Source organism: Mangifera indica, chromosome 19, assembly GCF_011075055.1.
Source record: "Mangifera indica cultivar Alphonso chromosome 19, CATAS_Mindica_2.1, whole genome shotgun sequence".
Taxonomy (NCBI): domain Eukaryota; kingdom Viridiplantae; phylum Streptophyta; class Magnoliopsida; order Sapindales; family Anacardiaceae; genus Mangifera; species Mangifera indica.
Genome location: NC_058155.1, coordinates 3,338,178 through 3,362,129, shown reverse-complemented (window position 1 = coordinate 3,362,129; position 23,952 = coordinate 3,338,178). Strand labels below are relative to the sequence as shown.

At 33.1% G+C, this 23,952-nt stretch overlaps 3 protein-coding genes and 1 pseudogene across 4 annotated transcripts; 3 read left to right on the top strand and 1 right to left on the bottom strand.

The window, feature by feature from the left end:
* Positions 1–10,497: 10,497 nt before the first annotated feature.
* Positions 10,498–12,647, top strand: LOC123203450 (annotated as a pseudogene).
* A 457-nt stretch (positions 12,648–13,104) lies between these two features.
* Positions 13,105–16,697, top strand: LOC123203448 (disease resistance-like protein DSC1). The gene is made up of 6 exons (XM_044619804.1): positions 13,105–13,319; positions 13,818–14,646; positions 14,754–14,993; positions 15,100–15,230; positions 16,147–16,354; positions 16,566–16,697. Exons 1-6 carry the CDS (start codon positions 13,105–13,107, stop codon positions 16,695–16,697), a joined length of 1,755 nt encoding a protein of 584 aa, XP_044475739.1.
* A 411-nt stretch (positions 16,698–17,108) lies between these two features.
* LOC123203728 lies at positions 17,109–20,576 on the top strand. Of its 2 annotated transcripts, none has more exons than XM_044620188.1 (3): positions 17,109–17,610; positions 19,934–20,140; positions 20,252–20,576. In XM_044620188.1, exons 1-2 carry the CDS (start codon positions 17,126–17,128, stop codon positions 20,040–20,042), a joined length of 594 nt encoding a protein of 197 aa, XP_044476123.1. In that variant the 5' UTR covers positions 17,109–17,125; the 3' UTR covers positions 20,043–20,140; positions 20,252–20,576. The 2 variants fall into 2 exon arrangements, with proteins under 2 accessions (XP_044476123.1, XP_044476122.1); XM_044620187.1 differs by having other exon boundaries at positions 19,551–20,140.
* Positions 20,577–22,383: 1,807 nt separating this feature from the next.
* LOC123203072 (alkaline/neutral invertase CINV1-like) lies at positions 22,384–23,587 on the bottom strand. The gene is made up of 2 exons (XM_044619242.1): positions 23,229–23,587; positions 22,384–22,916 (listed from the first exon to the last, which is right to left on the bottom strand). Exon 2 carries the CDS (start codon positions 22,899–22,901, stop codon positions 22,512–22,514), a length of 390 nt encoding a protein of 129 aa, XP_044475177.1. The 5' UTR covers positions 22,902–22,916; positions 23,229–23,587; the 3' UTR covers positions 22,384–22,511.
* Between the last annotated feature and the right edge of the window lie 365 nt (positions 23,588–23,952).

Genomic DNA, 23,952 nt, shown 5'->3' with positions numbered 1-23,952 from the left:
TCATATGGAGCAGTCTATATGTTCCCCTCTTGTTCAGGGCCCACGGATGACAGACGATCCTAGAGTGGAGGACCACCCTAGCGTGGAGGAGCACCCTAGCATGGAGGAGCATCCTGGAGTTGAGAACCGCACTACCAATCATGCCATCGAGCAGTGTCCCCCATTCGTATCAACCAGTATTTCTACATTCGATGCTACATTAGCGCACTAGGGTGCTACGATTTTACGTGAGATATCGAGTTTTTGTGACGATATCTCTTCTCAGATGACTCGATTACGTGACGATATTTCTTCCCAGATGACTCGATTAGAGGATCGTATGACTCATTTTAAGGACATCGTCACGCGTACATATCCAGCCCCCGTCGCTGAGGTTGTAAAACTACTTCTAATTTATTACTTATATAAAATGTCTACAGTGTTATTATTCTGACAACTATTATTACATTCGTACAGGAGAGGGACGACGTTATTGGGATGACCTTCCCCATTGATACCGCAATACCATCCCATCAGTCACATGAGGTACGTATGTAATTTCAAATTTATATTTAATATCCCAATGTTGTTATTATATTACAATATCGTTATATATAAAATGTCACTGAATAGATTTAATATCACTATTATCTTAGGGTAGTCAACAGGATGGGGCACTGATTGACCCTTCGGTGACTTCACCGATCCGATCTGAGGTATGTCACTTATCATTCTAACTTAATTTTTAATACTATTTTGTTATCGATTAATTCATGGTATATATTTGTATAGGGTCTTCGTCATGAAGGCCAACCGATCAGATCTCCTATCACTTTAGATCGTCCACTGGAGGTATAAAAATTATTGTTCATATGATAGTTTATATTAAATATCATTAACCATTTTTGCCTTTTGATGCATATAGGGTCTCGACATTGATATATCATCGATCGAGGGTTATCTCCGAACACCTTCTTCGGAAGTTCAGGTTATAGGGATTTACGAAATATCATTGATCAATTTGTCTTTAATATTATATATTTTTTTAAATGATGTTTTGTCTCTTTTTAAGGACGAGCGACTATGGTTATTTGTTGATATCCCGAGCTCGACCAAAAAGCTTGTGGATATTAGTTCACAGGAGGAGGACTTCCAAGAGGATGTTTCTGAGACCGTTCACATTGAGGTTTGTCAATTATAATTACTAAATAAATATAATTGATAAATATATGTCACTAAGATGTTTTAATATATAATTATGCAGTCTGTCGACGGAGCACGCGCTGTTGACTTGATCGTGATTCAGGATTCTCCGGTTAAACCTCCTCCCGCATACGTAGAGAAAGTAACATAAATCGAATAATGTGTATGTTTTTGTTGAATGAAATAATGAATTAATAGTTTTTTGTAACATGCAATTGGTTCGTACCGCACGTGGTCGGATCGTTCAGAAGGGTCCACTGGTTCACACCTCGTATACAAATCCACTCAGAGGGAGGGCGAAACGGTAACTCACGACGATTCCATCCTCTGCGTCAAACCGTGAGGAATCTTTCCTCACATGGTATACCAGAGTTGCGGCTTCTGACACACATGATGTGTACTTCATAGGATCGAAGTCGAAGGATAGCTTCTGGAGGCTTGTTGTAGAGTTGCGCGAGTGGTTGACCGACAATGTAAGTTGTCTATACTATATAATTTGGTAAAAAGCTAGATATATTTATTAATAACTAACACGTGAACTTGTTTATACCATTTTAGCATGTGGATTCTTTTTTGGCTTTATTACGTCGTCAGCAGGACGATCACCAGTCGACTATCTCACAGCGTTGGACGACTGCCCACACATTCTTTGGAGGCCATATTGAGATGGCCTAGAAGAGTTGGCAGTCCACACCGATTGGCGAGTTTGAGTTTTCGGGGCTCTTCACGAGCATGGTTGATGCAGCGTACACCCTGGGATTGTTGTACAAACCATGGGGGATGGTCGATCAGGTATAGTTAATATATATTTCTATTACATTCAATTGGTTAACGACAACGATAAGTAACTAAAATGTCTCACTGTTTATAGGTTTTCATCCTTATAAACTTTGAGAACGCACATTGGGTCACCGGAGTTATAGATTTCTGTGAGTGGTCGATTACGGTGTACGATTCAGAGGTTTCATATTCAGGGAATATAAGGACTCTGGAGCAGCGTATGCGATCGTACATGACCTTTATTCCCGTGTTATTAGAGGCGACGAGTTTTTGGATAGCTTCTGAGAGGACTCCACGACGTGATCCCCTCACTTTGCATCGAGCGTCGGATGTCCCTCAACAAGGGTTGGGCTCCGGTGACTGTGGCGTCTTTATGTTACGATTTTTTGAGTGTTTGGCTTTGGCACAGAGCTACGTTTTTCCCCGAGAGTCGTCTACCTCTATGCGTCGATGATTAGCGACGCAGTTGTATTTTCACTGTATCGAGTAGCTCACGGATGTATATTTATCGTTATTCCTATGTTTAGATGTATATATTTATTGTATGTGCATATGTGTATGATATACTTTATTTGTGGTTATATATAGATATGTATCGTATATGATTTCATTTTTTAAATAATCTTGTCGTGAAAAAACAATAAAAACGTATGATTACTCAAATATTTATACACTTGAAACAATTAGAGAAAATAAAGTAATACTGAAATAACTCATACGAAACACTAAATTTATTACATCAAATGACAATATAATTACACGTTTGAAACAATAATAAAAATACATTGGTTACATAAAACTGAAGTACAACAATGAAGAATCATATAACAAACAAAATTGAGTATAAGCATGTCAAGATTTCGTTCCTTTGCCTTTTGTATGTGAACGCTGCGGGGCGGAGCTCGGGACCGGTGCTGGGGATTTACATTGGGTTTGTGTATGCCCCGGTTCATGGCAACGACTGCAAATCCTCGGTGTAACAATTTCTCCTTGCGATGGATGTCGATTTCTATTGGATGGACGACCTGGACGACGACTATCGAAGAGGGGGGCAATATAACTCTGTCTTCCGGTGAGTGTAACCAATCACATTGATTTCCAAGAGGATTGATCGGTTCCTGATATATTGCACGGTAAATGTCGGTGCGAAAGAATGGATGAACCCATGCGTGCACATTCGTGAGTCTCATATGTCGTACAACGGCAATGGCATGCTTGCACGGAATACGTGAAAGCTGAAACTTTCTACACGTGCAAGACATGTCACCAAAGTCTACAATACCCATGAATCCACCAAATCCAACAACCTGATACCGAGTAGGTGTAATCGATCGAACATCTAGACTTGCAGACTTTGATAGACGATTGCTGATCTTATCTTTCGCCCAAGGGGTGAGAAAGTTATGACATTCATCTGTAATTTGAAACAAATATTAAGAACACATTTGGTAATATGATTAACAAAGTTGATCCCCGATAGTGGACTTGGTTGCATGTATATACCACTTACAATTTTCAGCCTTGCACTTAATTTCCCACCGTTTCTTGTCAGACTTTTTGACACCAAATTGAAATCCTTTAAGTAAGGCGAATTGCGTCACGGCGTCTTTCAATTGGACTTTATTATGAAAAATATCACCAATCTTAACACCATTCTACTCTCGGATCGATCTGGAACCACTTGATGATGCTGATGGCTGTGGAGGAAAATCAGGAAGCCACCTAAATGGATCAGTGGGGACATTGTCAAAAAATGGCCCAGAATAATTTCCACCACCTGAAGTAGGATCTTCAAGCTGTAAACTATCCATACCCTCGGTAACTGATGTCATATACTCAGGCTCTACATCTTCTGAAGGAATGTCGGGCATATCATTTTCATCAAAGTCACCCCAATAGGGAACTATATCTTTTTCTCCATGAGCCCATGAGTTTGCAATATACAACGGGTCATTACTGAAATCAATCAACTTTTCCAAATCATATTTTTTTTTGACCCAACTACTTTCTTTTTCATCTTCATCTTCATCTTCATCTTTTTCCTTCTACCCTTCAATTGGGGTACATGTAACAAAAACAGGAATACATTCCTGAAAGTACTGGGACATATCAAGAAGACCCTGGACATCTTCATCATTTTGGATCTGGATAGGGCAGTCGAGCTCAATTTTTCTTGGCTTCATTGATACTTGAATGTAGTTTTTCATTGGATCAATACTACAAGACTCTGTCAAAAGCTCAATAAATCCCTCGAATGTTGTTCCATAAGGGATTTTAATCAATTGTTTGGCTCCTCCAACATATTTCATTGTGTTGTTGCGACCTTGAATCCATTCTCCTTGGTAACGAACCGATGCATAACCATCTATTTTAATTATCAATCCTGCAATGACAAGTTTTTGAAGATAATTATTCATTTATAATAAAAAAATCAATAATAACTATGTAAATCAGTCGTACAATTATTAATAATTAAAAAAAACTGCTCATATTTTTCTAATATTTTATTTATCCCCATATAATTATTTAACAATTTATATAACACTTTCGTATGTTATCTTATATCAAAATGCATTTATCTGTTTGTAACGTTCTATTTAAAACGTTTTTATAATATCTATACTTTGAAATAGATATTCAAATTCTATACTTTGAAATACTTTAAAATGTCAATAATAAAAAATTTCTTCAGAAATCTGAAAAATACTAGTGGATATATCCTAAAACGATAAATTCAAAAAAACTGAGCTGAAATTCGAATTCTAAAAGTTGAAATACCCTAGAATGGTAATAATCAAACAATTCTACGAAAATCTGAAAAATACGAGTTGATATATCCTAAAACGGTGAAATTCAAAAAAACAGAATTGAAATTTGAATCCTAAAAGTTGAAATACCATAGAATGACAACAATCAAAAAATTCTTCAGAAATCTGAAAAATACGAATCGATATATCCTAAAGCGATAAAATTCGAAATAACGAAACTAAAATTCGGAATCTAAAAGTTGAAATACCCTAGTATGACAACAATCGAAAAATTCTTCAGAAATCTGGAAAATGTGCATTGATATATCCTAAAGCGGTGAAACTCGAAAAACTCTATAATTTCAATTATAATGCGCCTACAATGTTTAATATGAAAATGCGCCCTAATTTTAATAACATTTCATTTGACCCCTCAATTATCTCTTTCTTTATTTAACACCCTTGTGTGTTGTCTTGTATCAAAGCAATACCTATCTATTTTTAACATGTTATATAAATCCTGTATATATTGTAAAATATCCAAAACCCCCCATATTTATCTAAAATATCCAAAAACCCCTTTATATTTACCCTAAATTACATTTAACCTCCCATACTTGTCAAGCATTGCATTTAACCCCCATATTATGACATAAAAAATAGACTTAACAAATAAAATTAAGTTTTAGGCTAAGATTGGCATAAATACCTTTTTTTGATGAATAGTATTTTTTCGAATCGAATTCAGAAATACGAACTTCTTTCGTCTGAACGAATCTCTACTAATTGATGTTGAAAAAAAAATGAAAGTGAGAGTGAGTGTTTGAGTGATATGAGAAGTGTGTGTAAATAAAATGAGTGAAGAGGGTTTATATAGATGAGGGGAAGGGTAATTTTGACATTTTAGAAAAAGTAATGAAATAAATAAATAAATATGAAAATGCCTTTATAATGTAAAATATCCAAAAACCCCCCATATTTACCCTAAATTACTTTAACCCCAATACTTGTCAAACATTACATTTAACCCCATATTATGACATAAAAACTAGACTTAACAAATTAAATTAAATTTTAGGCTAAGATTGGCATAAATACCTTTTTTTGATGAATAGTATTTTTTCGAGTCGAATTCAAAAATACGAACTTCTTTCGTCCAAACGAATCCTTACTAATTGATGTTGAAAAAAAATGAAAATGAGAGTGAGTGTTTGAGTGATATGAGAAGTGTGTGTAAATAAAATGAGTGAGGAGAGTTATATAAATGAGGGGAAGGGTAATTTTGACATTTTAGAAAAAGTTTGAAATAAATAAATAAAGGGAGAAGGACTATTTCCCACCCAACTTTTGATGTGTTCTCACATTGCCACCAACGGCAGATGAAAATCCAGTTTTCCCACCCGTGACCAAACTGCCATCCAATTTTTCAGTTAGGGACAGGGGCAAAATCGTCATTTGCTTTTAAAACCTTAAAACTTTTAAATTTTACCGTTTCCCCCCTCCAGATTTAAAAAACTAATAACTAACCCATCCTCAAAGTTTGAAAAGTTTAGATTTCACCCCTTGGGTTTTCTCCTTCTTCCGCCACCATCGACAGCCGACGCATTCGACCAATCTCCCATCTCCGACTACAAAGGACAACGAAGGACGACCCTTCGTCGTCCAGATCTGGAAGAACAGATCGTCGTCCTTCATCGTCGCGTCTTCCAGATGCGACGAGCCACGAAGAGAGAAGAAGAGAGACCTTCGTCGAGCGATCGCCCAAATCTGGACGACGAGCGAAGTTTGAAACCGATCTCCTAGATCTGGACGACGAGCGACGAAGAGAGGTTTCTTCGTCGCATCGTGCGATGAAGAGATCTCCGTCTCTTCGTCGCACCACCGCCGTCGCACCAGGAGAAGGAGGAGGTCGGTGACGACGCCGGAGAAGACGTCGAGAGATGAAGTTGAAGAATGGGGGTGAAATGCTAGTTTTGAAAGTTATGGGGGGCGGCTGTATTTTGAAAAATATGGAAACCCTAGGTTTGGGGGTGAAAATGTTAGTTTCTAAAACCTAAGGGGGGTGAATAGTAAAACCCTCACATCAATTTTGAGAAATTAAATTGAGGGGTATTTTTGTCATTTCATCTAACAAGGGTAAACTGGATATTTTACCCTTATGCAAACAGATATCATCCATTTTAATAGCTCATGAGTGGGAAAACTAGATTTTCATTTGCCGTTGGTGGCAATGTGAGAACGCATCAAAAGATGGGTGGGAAATAGTCCTTCTCCCATAAATAAATATCAAAATGCCTTTACAATGTAAAATACCTAAAAACCCCCCATATTTATCTAAAATTACATTTAACCCCATAGTGAGTGAGGAGAGTTATATAAATATAAGGGGAAGGGTAATTTTGGTATTTTAAAAAAAGTTGTAGGCATTTTTTGTTTGGAAATAGTGATTTTGGGCATTTTGGCTTGGAAATAGTGATTTTGGGCATTTTTGCTTAATGGGAGGGTATTTTGGCCATTTTTTAAAATTTCCCTTTATTTTATTGTATTTTGTTTTATTTTTTTGTTGAATAAAGTGTGAGAACCTTAACAAATGATATCAAAGCAGAAATCTTGTTGGGGAGACAAATTGACGACCGAAAAAATGAAGAGTTACTAGAGTTCATGCTGGGAAAGTGGCTCAAAAAAAAGAAAAAGGAAAAAAAAGGAGGAGGAGAAGAAAAAGAGTGACAGAGAATGAGAAAAAAATTGATATCTGAACGAGATTGGCGATGCTATAATGGATCCATAGCAAATGTGAGTGATAAAAGATTTGCCCATTACGAAAGGAGAGTAGAATGTTTGGCCAAAAGATAAAAATAGGAGAAGAAGAAGAAGAAGGAGACGTCGAGAAGGAGAGAGAAAGATTAAAAAAAGTAAGTTGTGTGGGATGAAACATTTAGAATAACATGGGAAAATGTTGTGACAACTGCCAAAAGAAAAAAAAGTTAAAAAAGTAATGGATAGTAGGTGGTAGAGATGGAAATTGAAAAAAGGCATAGGAAGGAGGAAATGAAAGTGGGAATTGTGTTGGGAGAAACAACGGTGTATGGGAAAACGAATATGTGTATATATATATATATAGAAACCACCTTGAAAATAATCTGGTTTTAGACATTTATTTGCAATCTTTAAGGTAGTTGTGATTATAAAAAAGGGATTTAGATTTCAAATAAAAAGAAAAAATATTACAATTTTTGTTATCGAGGGCATTCACCTTTAATTGATTATGAGAGGTCTTTAATGTCTCCAATGGTTGAAAAATAAAACGTTTATACTCCTCAAAATATTTGGATTATATTTGTAACCCTCGTATTAATAAAATAATTTTTTATTTTATTATGTTTTTGTATTTTATTTTTAATTTTTATTGAATAAAATGCAAGAATCCTAATATTTTCCTTATTAATTTTGATTATTCAAGAGATACCGAAAATGTCAATTATTTACATGTTCTTTCCTGCCGTTATATCCTTAATAGTTTTTTGTTGCATACAGAGTGAAAACACAATTTTATTAAGAGTCAAGTTTCATGATTCTTGTTATTACATCCAAAGTTACTTACACTTTTATGAATCCAAAAATAATAAGTAAATTGTTGTAAAGTTGTAACATTATTAATTAAGTCCAACATATTGATCCTAAACTTTCTTATTGATAAGTCATTGTTTTGAAGGACCCTAAATTGTATATGAAATTAGTAATTTTTTACTTTTTGGAGTTAAAATGGAAACCCATTGCCCTAGATAATATGATAATCCGGGGAGGTTCTTTGGATGTTTATCTAGGTATGCTCGCGTAGTTAATAAATACGAAAATAAGAAAAAAAAAGATATATAAATTGTATAGGTATAATATGATAAATAATAAAAATTATGTTTGTAAAAAAATATTTATAAAATTCACATGCAAGAAAAATATAAAACATGTATATATAAATTTAATATAACACATCGTTCATAATATATTTATAAAAATACAATAATATTAATAATAATTTTAATAATTTTTACAAATCTTCTAATAAAAATCAATATAACAATTCAAATATAAGGTATTTAATTAATTATTAAATCTAATATAACATAATACATACTCAAAATTCAAATTATTGTCTTGAGACTTTTAATAAAAACTCTGTTAAGACTCAAACACAAGATATATGTCCGTAATATTAAAATTATTATAAAACTAACAAAATAAATTCCAAATTTATGTCAATTAGATCTATATGATAGATAAAATAGCCTAAAAAGTGCAATGCTATGCTCTTAAAAAGTTTATTATCAAAGCATGCAAACAGAAAATTTTAACTAAACACATAAATAACCAAGAGTAACATTAAGATTAGTAAAAATTCACGCACAAGTTGTTAGTACATTCATAAAACACATTTAATTGAAAATACTTAAGTAAAATCCAATTTGACATAAGAAGTATCTTCTCAAATTAGAAATAGAACAAAAAAATAATAATTAATAAAAAGTTCACAAATTTCATAATATATAAAAAAGTTGACCAATTTTGAAAAATAAATATGAGTACACAATAAAATTAGGAGTCGCTCTTATCTGCTATACCAAAAGATAACATTATGTTATAATCAAAATTTTTCACATATAGAGCCTTCAGAATGAAATAAAGTAAGACATTAACAAAAGAAATATTAAATTACAGAGAATAATACCAATTCATTTTTTCAAAAATTGCATATAGGCCTAAAAGGAAATTATGAACATACGTATATGCATAACAAGGTTGAAATATGAGTTTGATTATTAATTGTAATACCTTCATACAAGGGAGAAAATAAAAAAGTAAGGATTAAAAAGATGATTTAAGTATTTAAGTCTTTATGTGGAGCGTGAATTTTCACATAAGAGATGAAGAATGAAAAATTAGGGATTAAGAAGAAACAAATTGAGTTTTTTTTTAAATGGTTGTGATATTATTATAAATAATTGAAAATAAAAAAGGTAATTTTGTATTCTAAATTTAACAAAAAATTAAAAAATGTAATAAATGTAAAATATAATTAAATAATTCATGTTTAATACGTAAGAAATGTAAAATATATATTTAATATATTTTGAATTCAATAATTCTTTTTAACGTATTTAATGCGTGAGTTAAACATGAATGTGAATTAAATGTGTTTGTACTAATTAGGCATGCGGGTTTGAGTTTTAAAAAAAAAAAAATTAATATATCACTTTTCCTATGATCTCATGTGTTTTGCTAAATAGAATATGAGCACGTAAGAAAAGTTAATTAAATTAAAAAAATAATTTCTATGTAGATTTTTTTTTAATAATAAGATAACAAATTCATATGAAATTACAAAAACAATACTAATTATTTAAGTACATTTTTCTTAATATATAATTAAAACATATATATAATATATTATTAGATGATTAATGATTAATAATTAATATATCACATTATTTATAAATTTAAAATTATGTTTATAAACAGTAATATATTATTGTATAATTTGATTTTAAATTAAAAATTAATCCAAACCCAATCACATAAGGATGATCTGTGCAACTATTGTTCTAAATTAAAAGATGTAAGCAAATAATCGATCTAAAACGAAACAAATTAAAGAGCAAGAAGGGTGATGACCAGGTGATCCACCATTTCAACAAGGCGAGTCTGTGACAGAAGTTTCAGTCAACTATTAGTGCCGCATTCCTACTTTCCTTTTTTAAATCCTGTGAGCAGACTCAGAATTCAAACAAGTACGATGGCTTCTTCTTATCTATTAAAGTATGATGTTTCTCTTAGTTTCAGAGGTGAGGATACCCATGATGGCTTTACGAGCCACCTGAATGCAGCTTTGTATAAGAGAAAGATTGAAACTTTCATCGATTACGAACTTAAAAGAGGAGATGAGATTTCATCTTCTCTTTTGAAGGCAATTGAAGGTTCAAAGATTTCAATTATCGTTTTCTCAAAACGCTATGCTTCTTCTAGATGGTGCCTCGAAGAACTTGTAAAGATACTCGATTGCAAGAAAATGAACGGTCAGATTGAGATACCGGTTTTCTATCGTATAGAGCCATCAGATGTACGGAACCAGACGGGGACTTTTGGAGATGCGTTTTCTATGCATGAAGTACAATTTAGGGACAAACCAGAGATGTTGCAGAGATGGAGGAGTGCATTGACGGAAGCCGCCAATCTCTCTGGCTTTGATTCAAATGCTATCAGGTAAATGCTTTCGCTTTGATATTGTTTTCAGTTTTGGGGTTTTTAATTTTTAATTTTTGGTTATGAACCTCTAGTGCATATTTCAGTAATTGGACAAATGCATATATCATATACTATTTTGGTAATTTCATCTATCATAAAATATTTTTATGAGTACGACAACAACCAAACAGTCTAGTTTGAAAAGAGGCTTTTTAAATTGATAATAAAAGAACAAACAGTTTCTTGATAAAAAGTTATGTTTCTTGTAACATTTATTGCATAAACTCTATATGCTTTAAGCTCTTCTTGGAGTCTTTACCTAATGGCCCTTAATTCTTACATGTAGCTGCGTGATAGATCCAAAATATAAACTTTAATTATTATGTCATGGATATTGAAAAGGGTGGATTGTGTATGCAGATAAACTCGTTGATTAAGGGCCATATAAACTTTAATTATTATATGGCCCTTAATTCTTATATATAGCTACTATATTTTTTAGTTTTTGCAACCAAATTAAACTTACATTATTTACAATAACAAGGCCTAAAAAATTTTTCATTTCGTGTTTGGACAAAATTGGGCTATTGGAATCAAACTTTGTCTTTATATCTATTTCATTAACTTGTTGATTAGCTTATTGTTGTTATTACCTTTTATTTCTGTTGTAGGCCTTAATCGAAACTTATAGAGACAATTATTAAACATATTTTGAAGAGATTGAATGATATGTCTTCTAGTGATAATAAGAACTTGGTTGGAATAGTGATGAAGATTGAGAAAATTAAATCTTTATTATTTGATGGGTCGACTAAAGTCTGCAATGTAGGAATATGGGGTATGGGTGGTATAGGCAAGATGACTCTTGCTAATGCCGTCTTTAATGAAATATCAAGTGAATTTGAAGCTTCTCATTTCATTCAAAATGTTAGGGAAGCATCAAATAAAAATCAACAACCCCATTTGCAAAAGGAACTCCTTTCTACAATATTAGAGGATAGAAACCTTAATATAGGTTTCACATTCACAAAAGAAAGGCTTAGACGTAAAATGATTCTTATTGTTTTTGATGATGTGACAGATTTGAAACAAATAACAAAATTAATTGGAGATATTGAAGACTTGGGTTTCGGAAGTGGAATCATTATAACTACAAGGGATAAACAAGTGCTTAAAAATTGTGGATTGAATGATTCTACCATTTATGAGGTTGAAGAATTATGTAGTGATGACTCTCTTCGACTTTTTAAACAACATGCCTTCAAACAGAACCATCCAGTTGATGAAGTTTACTTGAAGCCTTCAAAAAGAGTATTAAGTTATACAAAAGGTTTGCCTTTAGCTCTTGAAGTCTTAGGATGTTTTCTACTTGGTAGAGAAAAACTTGAATGGGAAAGTGCACTAGATGAATTAAAAAAATCTCCAAATGAGGTTATTCAAACGGTGCTTAAGATTAGTTTTAATGGATTGTTTGATAAGGAGAAGACTTTATTTTTAGATATTGCATGCTTCTTTATAAGATGGGATAAATATCTAGTTGGTACTGTTGGTTCACATGTTGGAGTAAGTGTTCTTGTTGATAAAGCTCTTATAACTATTTCACACAACACCATAGGAATGCATGATTTGATTCAAGGAATGGGTTGGGAAATTGTCCGACAAGAGCTTGTCGATAAACTTGGCCAACGTAGCCGATTGTGACATCATGATGATGTTTATCTTATATTAAAAAAAATATGGTCAATATACATGAGATTAACTTTCAATTTATATTTTATAATGTACGGGATATCTTGAAATATTTGAACTAGAAGACTATCTTTTTCATTTGAGTAGTTTTATATGTACAAACAATGACATGTCATGATGTGATTGAATAGTTTTAAATTAGAGATAAAACAACATTTAATTACATAATGATATATTATTGTTTGTGTATAAAGTTATGTATATTGTTTATGCACATGGTTTTTATTGTTTGCATTTATTCCACATAGAAAAGTTCATGTGGGGTTTTGGATTTGGGAAGTATATCATGTTATTGTGCTCTTAACTTATTTTTTTATTTTGATTGTAGGAAACTAATCAAATAAGAGGCATGTCGTTTGATATGGTTAAAATGAGAATGATATACTTAAATCCTCATGCACTCTCAGACATGGCTAATCTAAGTGTCCTGATAGTAAATATCTCAGATTGGAGTTGCAACAATAAGGTTTATGGTTATGACAACATTGAATTTGATTTCTCAAAGTTAATATGTCTCTGCTGGGATCATTACCCCTTCCCATCGTTGCCTAAGAAATTTTATCATGAGAACTTTGTTGTACTTAAGATTTGTAACAACTCCAACAACTTTGGACAGGTATCAAGGTATATGTTTATTTCATATGAAAATTTTCTTATTATAAATTTTAAATATTGTATTTTCTAATTTGTATTGGTCATTTCCTTTTCTGTTACGGGACCTTGCTCGTTTAAAATACATTGATCTGAGTTACTCAGATTATATTCTTATGGTCCCAGACCTCTCAGAGGCTCCAAATCTAGAGAGTTTGATTTTAGAAGGTTGTATACGTTTGTTTGAGATCACTCCTCCATCTCAAAATCTCAATAAACTTGTTAATTTGAATCTAAGAAATTGCAAGAGCCTTATCGACCTTCCAATTGGCATTCAATCAAAGTCCTTAAGAGTTATTATTCTCTTTGATTGTTCTAAGCTCAACACAGCTCCAAGTATATCATGTAATATGGAAAGATTGTGTTTGGATGGAACTGCAATAAAAGAATTAACTTCTTCCATAGAAAGTCCTTCGAGGCTAGTTGAACTGATCTTAAGAACTGTTTAAGCCTTGAAAATCTTCCAAGCAGTGTTTGTAATTTGAAATCTCTTCGATGGCTTGATCTCTCTGGTTTGTCAAATCTAAAAGCTGTACCAGAGATCTCGTGCAATATAGAAGAATTATATTTAGATGGAACTGTTATAAAAGAATTGTCTTCAACAATTGAGAATGTTTCCAATCTAGAAAGACTGAGTCTTAGAAATTGCTCAAGCCTTGAAAGTCTTCCAAACGGCATTTGTAAATTGAAGTTTCTGAAATATCTTTGTATCTCTGGTTGTTTGAAAATTGATAGATTGCCCGAAGACATAGGAAATTTAGAAGGTTTGGAAGCGCTAGAAGCTGATGATTTGACAGAAGTACCTTCATCTATAGTACGTCTGAAAAACCTTCATGGTTTATCTTTGGAGAGATGTAAGCGTCAAGGGCTGATGCGCATACTATCACCTATTTTATCAGATTGCCTTCTTTTACAGAGAATAAATTTGAATTTCTGCATTCTCTCAGAGTTGCCCTATATTTTTGGCCAATTGTCATTTCTTAATTCCTTAAAATTAGCCAGAAATAATTCTGAGACTTTACCTACAAGCATCATGAGCCTCTCCAAGTTGTCGTTCCTCAACATAAAGTTTTGTGATAGGCTTCAATACTTACCAAAGCTGCCATGTCAGCTACAGAATCTAGAGGCAGAGGGTTGTGAATTGCTGAAAACATTATCAGGTTTCATAAGTCCATATTATAGATATTTACTTAGCTTCACCAGCTGCTTGAGTGTGGATTGGAAAGAGATCAGAAACATCATTGATGATGCTTTTCTTAATAATTACTCAAACAAAGTTATAAGGCATGAAGCAGCAAAGGTATCTTTCAGTCTTGCATATTCAAAGTCTCATATGATTTCAATTTCTTTTTCTTTTACACATAAAAAACATGAAGTTAAATTAACATTTTTAATTTTATGGTGCAGGGGAGAGTTGGCCTTCCAGAAGGTTATATTGGTTTCCCTGGAAGTGAAATTCCAGGGTTCTTTGATATTCAGAGTAGTGGATCTCGCATAGTGCTACCACAAGGTTTGTTGAAGCATGAGTTTTTGGGGTTTGTATTTTGTGCCATTGTAGGAGTCAAAGGTGACACTAGGTACCATGGGAATGGATGGAATTATTTTCAGTATCATTTGTCTTGTAAATACAAACGTGCTGGTGGGATAGTTTGTATGAAAGAATTTTGGTTGATGGACTCAGCTCTATTAAGTAGATCACATAATCATGGGGTATAATTGCAATGTTTTTTGTGAATTCACTTGCGAAATGAAGGCCTTCTTCGATTTCATCTGTTCTTTGTTTATAAAGAAGTGCGGGATCCACTTATTGTTCGGTGAAGAGTTTGAACGACATTCCAAGAGGCTGGAAACTTCAAATTTCTTTAAGGGTGAACCCAGCTCAAGGTAATTGATATGATTAAGTAATGCTCTCCATATATACTCTATTTTCAAACTTATGATTTTCTTTTGATCTCAGTTACCATATATATATGTATGTTCCTGATGTATGATATCTTACTTTCATATCTAGTAAAATTCAAATTTGTAATTCATGAGTAATGCTATTATTACTGACATTGATGTACATTCATATTTTTTAAACAACTTTATAACAAATTCAAGTACATTAGAATTAAGCAAACTACAAATAGGCAAGTTGTAAACTATCCATAAGGTTTCCAAATTTATCAGTTAGATGATAACTTTCACACTTTTTTTCATAGACTCTGCTCAAATTTTGAGATTATATCATGGATACCCCTTGCCTTAACTCAAGTATGTTGTCAATTGTGGTGACTTTGGTCTTAGAAGAAAATTGTTTTGTGTTAGGACCAAAGTTTGCACAAGGAAGAAAGGGAGGAAGAGAACTGGAATGATAACAAATGGCAGAGGATTACAGGAGACTAGCATTCAATAGACTCTTGTATTGAAATAACCCGGATTTGAGGTACAATTTGCTGAATACTGCAGCCCCCACTATTTTGCAACATAATGGCAATGCGACAAAATTAGCACAAAGGGGTGTCTAAGATAATTTTTTTAAACTTTGAGTGCCCATTTGATAATGTAAAGGGGTATCTATGTTACATTTTCAAACTTTGAGGGTAATCTAGGGTAAGCAATGCAGAAGTTATAATATTATTGACAAATTTTAAAACCAGGGGGTAAGTCTATGATAATCTCCTATAAAGTTTACGATCCTCTGTGGTGTCGTTTTTCACCCTTCATTTGTTAGCGTTACATAGAGAAAATTATCCAACCTCTTCCACCTCCCTCTGAAGCGTTATTTATATTTAACTGGTACTGAGAGAGTTTGTAGAATCATTGCTTCACTTCTTCCAGTAATTAAGGAGAGAGAACTAATGGAGAAGTTAACAGGTCTGAGTCACCTCTTTGTGACAGTCTTCCTCTCAGGATTCGCCAGTTTCATGGTGATTCCGGCCATCACTGATGTCACCATGCTGGCTCTTTGCCCTGGTCGAGATGAGTGCTCCCTCGCCATTTACCTTACCGGATTCCAGCAGGCGGTACGTTTCTTTCTACTTTACCCTGATAAACCCTCAACCAAAAAAAAAAAAATTTAATTTCTTCAGATTATGCATCATTTTCTTTTAACTTTGAGGTATTTTTGTCTTCATCAAGTCTGCGTATGCTTGGTTTTTTTAAAAAAAAAAAATTCTTTTTTTCCATGCCAAAGGAGGAAGAGATGCTTTAATATTTTGCAATTATGTTGAACAGTTTTTGCGTTTTTCTGTCATGGTCACTAACACTACCCACCTGCAAAATTCAAACATCAAAAGCTCCATTAATGGTGATATGGACCCTCTTGTAATTAATTCTGACGGTTCATCTATCTTTTGTAAAGGGTGATGGAAGATAGAAGTATTAAGGAAATTAATAAATTTTGTAAAGGGTGAGAAAATTTTTTAAATCTTAAAAAAAAAAAACATCTGTGGTGTATTTGTCAAAATCTATTGTAATATGAGGTATTTCTTTTAGACTCTCTGGATATTGATTATATAATGAATCTTTAATTGCAGTAAATTGTCTAAATTAGAAAAAATGTATTACATTTATTAAATAATCCCAAACACGATGATATCTTACTTTTCCTTTTAATTTAATAAAGTTCAATTGAAAGGTATTATTTTAATTTTCTCTTCTAAATTAGTTATATCAATATCTAAGTTTTTGTAAAGATGTCTGGCGAAATACTGACTAGAGAGTGGATTATCAATAATGTTAGTTCTTTCTTTTGAAAATTTGACTGTAGGGAGAATTTTGAGTTGGGGAAACGTATGGAGATGAGTAAAGCAGTAGAGCAAGTTGTGAGCAATAACAGTGTAAATAGTCGTAATAATAATGGAGATGGTGTTCATGCTGGTGGTGTTGCTGAAGAGGGTTCTTTTCAGCAAAGTCATGCTGGCAGTGATAGTGTTTATCAAAGAGGGAATAGGGGAACAGGCAATATGCCAGAGATGAAAAGTAGAGTTTCAGCCAGTCCATTTAGAAATGGAGGACCTGGTCTAGTGGGTGGAACAGGAATGATGGGAAAAGTTGGAAATACTTTTGGGCATCCTCTGATGTATCCTCAATCATTCGCATTTGATCTGAGGATTGGTGCATCTATAGGGTGGATGTGCAATTATAGGGGTTCTCTTGGTGCTTTAACACCTCCTTTTTCTGGGGTTTTATCCAGATGTACTGTCATTGATGAAGAGGAAGCACGCTCCACTAAGAGTTTTGAATCTTCAAATTTCTGTAAAGGAGAATCCAGCTTGAGGTAATTAAATAAGATATATACCTTCCCTATTGCATCTAATTTCACTATTTTCTTATTTTTTTATGCTTATGACTTATTTCTGATATAGTTTCATCTTATCTCAAATATCATTTGTGCATGTTCATATGACTTAGGAAATCTGTGTTTCCTATTAAGTAAAATGCAAACTTTTAATTCTGGATTAAAGTTGTTATTAGTGACTACCATGAGCTAGGGTTTTTTTCTTCTGTTTTTTTTTTTTAACTTTTTTGCAACAGTGATATATATAAATGGATGTTTTATTTTAAAAGATCTTTTAAACTACTTTATAACTAATTCAAGACCCAATGTCTTGTATGTGCAGTATATAATATATATTTTTTAAACTCTTTCTGGATAATTTGTTTTTAAATAAAATCTTTAATTGTTGTATATCAGAATAAATGTAGTGCATTTATTATATACTCTCAACATTATGATATATTATTATTTATTTGAATTTAATGAAGTTCAGTTGAAAAGTAACGTTATTGTTCCATTAATCTTTTGTTTCTAAATTAAAAATCTCAAATTTTAAGTTTTTATGTAGATTTTTCAAAAAGATAACTACCAAATGTACACCTCAAAAAATGTTTAGTGTAGGGAGAATCTTTAGAATCAACAGAAGGATATAAGAACAAAGTAATCCTATGAGGCATAAATATATACTTGTAATTGGCAGTAAAATAATCTTATATCTAGGGGCTTAGCCAAGAAAAATTTCCAGGCTTGCCTACCGTGAAACCTTTTTGTTGAAGATATTTTGTACATAAATACCTTTTTTGTGATCCATGTCTCTCAATTGCGCATCTATTAAAAAAGAATAACTAAAAAAGTCCCCACAAAGAAATAAATAAGCATGTAATGCAGATATAACAAAGTGTTATTACAGTTGTCTCTCAAGAGAGAAAAAAATCATATATTACCTAATATATATTAATATATTTTCACCAAATTTTTTTTTATACTGGTCATAGTATTAATATGAATGTTAATTTATATTAGCAATTCATCATTTATATTAGCCTAATAATATTTTATAACACCAAAATCCAAGCCATTTTGATTGGACCCAACTGAACTATTAACTTTGGAGAAGCCTTAAAAGTTTATCCTGGGTGTTAGTATAATTGATTTCTTACTTTTTGACATTAATTCTGTAAACCCTTTTCATTATTATTTGTATTTTAATATTTTAGTACTTAGTAGAATAAGTACCGCTTGACTCTAACTCATCTTCTGCAATAAGTTGAAATATGGAATGGAGGAGATTAAAGTGATAACACAAAAGTAATGAAATAGCAAAATGGATGATATTCTTATTTGTGATTTTTTCAACATTCTTCTAAAAATAAATAGAATGATAAGAGTAAATAGGATATTGGTTGCAAAATGTCAATGTCTGATAATGTTTATGTTGGAGGTGAGGATACTGTTAAATTGTGTGTAGGTTATTATAGCGTTTAATGTATTATTTTCTTAAAACCATTATTTAGATTTTAATATGTACTATTGATGAATGAATCTTCAGGCAGTATGTTGCCAATAACTGTAGACTAGAATTTTTCAAACACAGATTATACGCGTCTAGACTTAATTGATAATTATAATTATTTTCCCCACTTTGTGTGGCCTATTAAAGACTCTGTTTTTAGGTTGGGATCTTTCAAGTTGATAAAACTTTTGTTGCAATGTCATTAAAATGAAATTCTGAGTTAAAATCAACAAAGTATACAAGCATATAACAATCTATATGGTATATTTTTTACCTAACAAAAGTTCTTTTCTTCAAGAAGTTAGCTTGGCCTAGCCTGTGAAACCCTCTGCCCATGCCTGTATTGAATAAAAAATGTTTACCTTTTCCTAATATATTAATTGTTTGATCATGATGTTAATGTCTTTGATGTTTACTGTTTTGCTAGATCACATCCCTATACTAGTTTGGATTTGGGTGCTTTTCCTCAAGATTTTGTCAAATCACATCTCTTTAATCCCTTGGGTTTGGATCAATTCCCACAAGATAAACTGTCAGATTGACTTTTATTAATATTTCTGATTCGGATGAAGACAATAATGAAGATCTTGTCAAATCACCCTTTACTCCTTCAAATTTGGATGAATTTTCTCAAGATTCTATCCGATCACCTAATATTATTATTTTTTATTGTGATGAAGATAATGATGGGTAGAACATAGCCTAAGTGATTGCCTTAATGATGACGATGATGAGCTTGAATACATGTGAAAGCCTTTTAAATTGAGTTCAACCAAATTTTTGTTCTGATTTATTGCACATTTGATGCAGTCAAGGCTTTTGCAGGGTTCCCTTATCTAATGTTCTTGCCTATCGAGTTTGCACAGAAAATGAATGTGTTAAGAATGGAAATCACAATGGTGACCTACATCAGCATTGATATGGGAGCACAGACAAGTGAAATAATTTACCTTTACTTTGAGTTTTCTGTAGAAGTACAACTTATTAGCCTCCTTCTAAGAGACATTTCCATCTATGGTAACTTTTTTGTTGCTCATCTATATTCGTGAAGTTTTGTTTTCTACCTTATTTATAATACCTTAATTGGTTTTTTACCTTATTTATGTCAATCTGATGTTGCATGCGCAGATACGTGGAGTATAGCAGTACTAGTATAGATCAAGAGATACTGAGTGGGGCTTTTGGAAACACCCTTCAATGGCTAAAGTTGGGGAGTTAAAGGCTACAAACTTTTGTTTTGACCCAGTATCTCGTATTTTTAAATAAATGTAGCAGCTGACTTCCTTAAATCAAATGTTTTGCCCTGATGTCGTATCAGCTGGGCTGGACCTATGAGACCCTGAGCTTCTGGGAGATTTACCTGCCATTAAAGATTCAAAATTTTTGTATCTTGACAATCATCTATCTGAAGGGATTACTAAAGGTGGCAAGCAATGGAAAAATCAGTTTGTTATACAAGTTTTTCTTCTTCTCCATGTATTCTTTACTGATAGTAAAATTTTTACCCCCTTTTTTTTAACTACATAATATATATATGTCACTCATCTCAAACCTTAAATAAAAATACCACAATAGTAATTCATTTTCTCAATATATCCCATTGATGTAACTCCTACAGAAAGAGAAAATATTGCAACAGTATTCTTTTTCTTTTTCCTCACCCTTCCAACAAGAGAAGAAATTTCTACAATATGAAAAAAATTCTTCAATAGAGAAGACACATATGATTGAACAATAAAACCTTTAAGTAAAAGTCATTATAAAGGATTCAACTCAAACACAGGGGAGGGAGAGATGAAAATTATCAAATTTTTTTAGAGAATTAACATTTATTGCAAAGATTCCACAGTAAAATCATCTACATTCAGATCAATCTTGATTCAAGTCTGTATGTTATATGTTTTTTTGATGAACAATTGAAAATTAAATAATGTATAATAGATTTATGTTTGTGACTTTGTTAGAACTAATGTATATGCTACACGTAGGAAAAGAATTGGCCAGCTTGGCAAAAAACAATTGGCATAGGTGGTAGTCAACTTTGACTAGAAAGCATCATAAGAAAGGATGATACGTGGCAGAGAGTTGGTGAGAATGGGAAGAGGAGAAGAAAAAGAGGAGAGTAGGGAAGAGGCAAGACAGAAAGAGAATTCAGAAAGAAAGGGAGAGCACAAGCCTCTTGAATGTCGTGTGGGATGTTTTGGTCTTGTTTTGCAGAACTTGTATTAACTTTTGTTTGTAATCTGAAAGTAGATTTTGGAATGTAAAAGAGGTTTATTTTGTTACTAAACTGAATGTATACACAAACTAAGATTAATGAACACACAATTCCATTAATTGTGGTTTTGATACATGCATCGTTTAATTGCCTTAATCATCTACAATATTGAGCAATTGTTGATGCTGGAATTGATTGAGAACTGAATGACCGTGAGATGGTAGAGTCTGGTACTGAGAAGGAGCTGTAGACTTGTGGTGGAATAGGCTTCTGGAAATTTAACTTGTGAAAGCAAAAGGTAGAGTCAAGGACTCATTAGTTAGTATCAGAGCAGAAGGGGAGATGACTAGGATAGAATCTCGGATGGAGATGGTTGAAAAGGAGACAAAGACCACTAAGGAACAAGTGAAGGAGCTAGGTATTAAAATAAGAGAGTTAAGTTAGAGAATGGAAGGATTAGAGACTAGCCTGAAGAAGATTAAAAACTATTTGAGAGACTTCAGGGGTTCCACGTTGGGTTGAGAACCTAACGACAGGGGGAAAACTCTAGTGGGTCAGGAGCCATCACCATTTTACTCTCCCATAGTGGGAAACCACGGTGTCTACTCTTGGAATTGAGAGAAAGGAAAAAGAGGAAGTAGCAACCTCTGGTGATAGGGGTAGGGAGACAGCATTTCCCACAGGAAGTACTCTTGCACCAATTTTATCCTTCACTTTGTCATAATTAACACACCCTTTAACTTCAATCAAAGTTTCCAACCTATATATTCTTCAATACATCAGCCAGCATAGTATAATGGTTTCCACAATATGACTCCTTGAATTCAAATCATAATTATCAATTCTATGAAAATCTCTCCATATTTTCTAAAGATGGAGCGTTTCAGACAGATTTAACTGAAAACAAATATCAAAATTAAACTAAGAAAAGTTTCAATATCATTTACTTGGACATATATTTTTTAATTCACCCCAAATCGCACCTTTCAAAACTTATAAAACTTTCATAATCCCCTTAGAATGAATAGTAAAAAACAAACTCTGCAACTCAATACCCTCTTTTCTTACATTGCTGTAATTCCAAATTCATAATTAACAGGTCTAAACATTTCTCTGTGTAATTTCTCAAAAGATCCCATATTTCACACAAACCCTTTCCACAAAAAATAATCAAAACCCAACCTGATCATAGTTCAAAACTTCTTCGGAGGCATGATCATATGCTGCAATGGTACCGACAGGCTGACCCCTGAAATGAACAAGGGACCTTCTAAGAGCCTCCCAGGCCTCGGCCACCATGGGATGGGGTTCAAACGAGTTCCTAGCAGAGGAAACCGGCGTGTCCAGCCCCGACCGGCCACCCGTTGAGTACATGCTCTCACAATAATCAAGGCCACCACGTGCCAAGCCAATGGAAATCTCACTAAGCGACCTCTCATCGAACGATCTCTGCCTCTCAATGTTCAGACTCGGCTTATCAAGAAGGCGCGATAGACCATAGTCGTCCATTTCAGATATTGAACAATGCGAACTCATATTTCTTAGTCCCAATCCCTCCATTTCAAACTATGTTTCCTGCACCAGTTCTCACATAAATCACACAATTCAACAACACTTGACAAATTTTTTAATCTATTTTACCAAAAAAGTAAGAAAAATAAAATAAAATAAAACGCTATTTTTAGAAATATGGAAATCCTCTTTTACTTTAGCACTGTTAATCTCCTATTCAGTAAGTCTCATTTCTCCGTCTACACAAAACACGCATAATAAAAAAAAAATTACAAATAAGTAGATCAAGACCTACAATTAAGAATTTGCAAGAGAGAAGAAAATTGAGCCAGATCTGAAGATATTTAAAAACGAGAGAGAACAAGAAAGCCGGACCTGAGAGAGCGAAGAAGAATAAGGGGAACTGAGAAAGTTTGACGACCGGCAGTGCACGAAATCACCGGCGTTTTGCCGGAAAACGGTCGGCGAAAGAGGGGGGACGAACTGGGCAGACGGTAATGAGAGACTGGATGAAGTGGACGAATGATAATGACAAACAAAAGAAGAGGAAGAAGAAAGAAAAATTATACCTGCTGAGAAGTGGTTGTACTTATAGTGAGAAGAGAGGAGGAAAATAGAACTGTCAAGTTGTAAGAGCAAGGGAGGAGAGAAGGTTACTGGGAATAGCCGGTGGAGCCGGAGGAGAAAATGTGAGGAGTATCTACGTGGAGAAAACGACGCCGGTTGTGACAAGACGCTTGGGATTGTTTTTCCAAAATTACTACTTGTTAGGTGAGAAGGAATGTAAATGGGCTCGGTAGGGCTTTAGACCCTCACAGTGATAACTCTTAGGGAGCGTTTGGTTTGGGTAATATTTGATTACTAAAATAGAAAGATTACCTTGAAGATAGATTACTTAGAAGATTAATGGGTATAAATGATTACTATGTTTGATAAAATTTGATAGGTATAAATAATTATTGTGTTTGGTTAAAGGTAATAAAAGATTACTAGTAAAATATTTTACTTAAATGTCCTTGAATATAATTATTTTTAAATATTTTTTATATTATTTATCATATTAATTAAAAAAGAAATTTAATTTTATCTCAAAAAATTA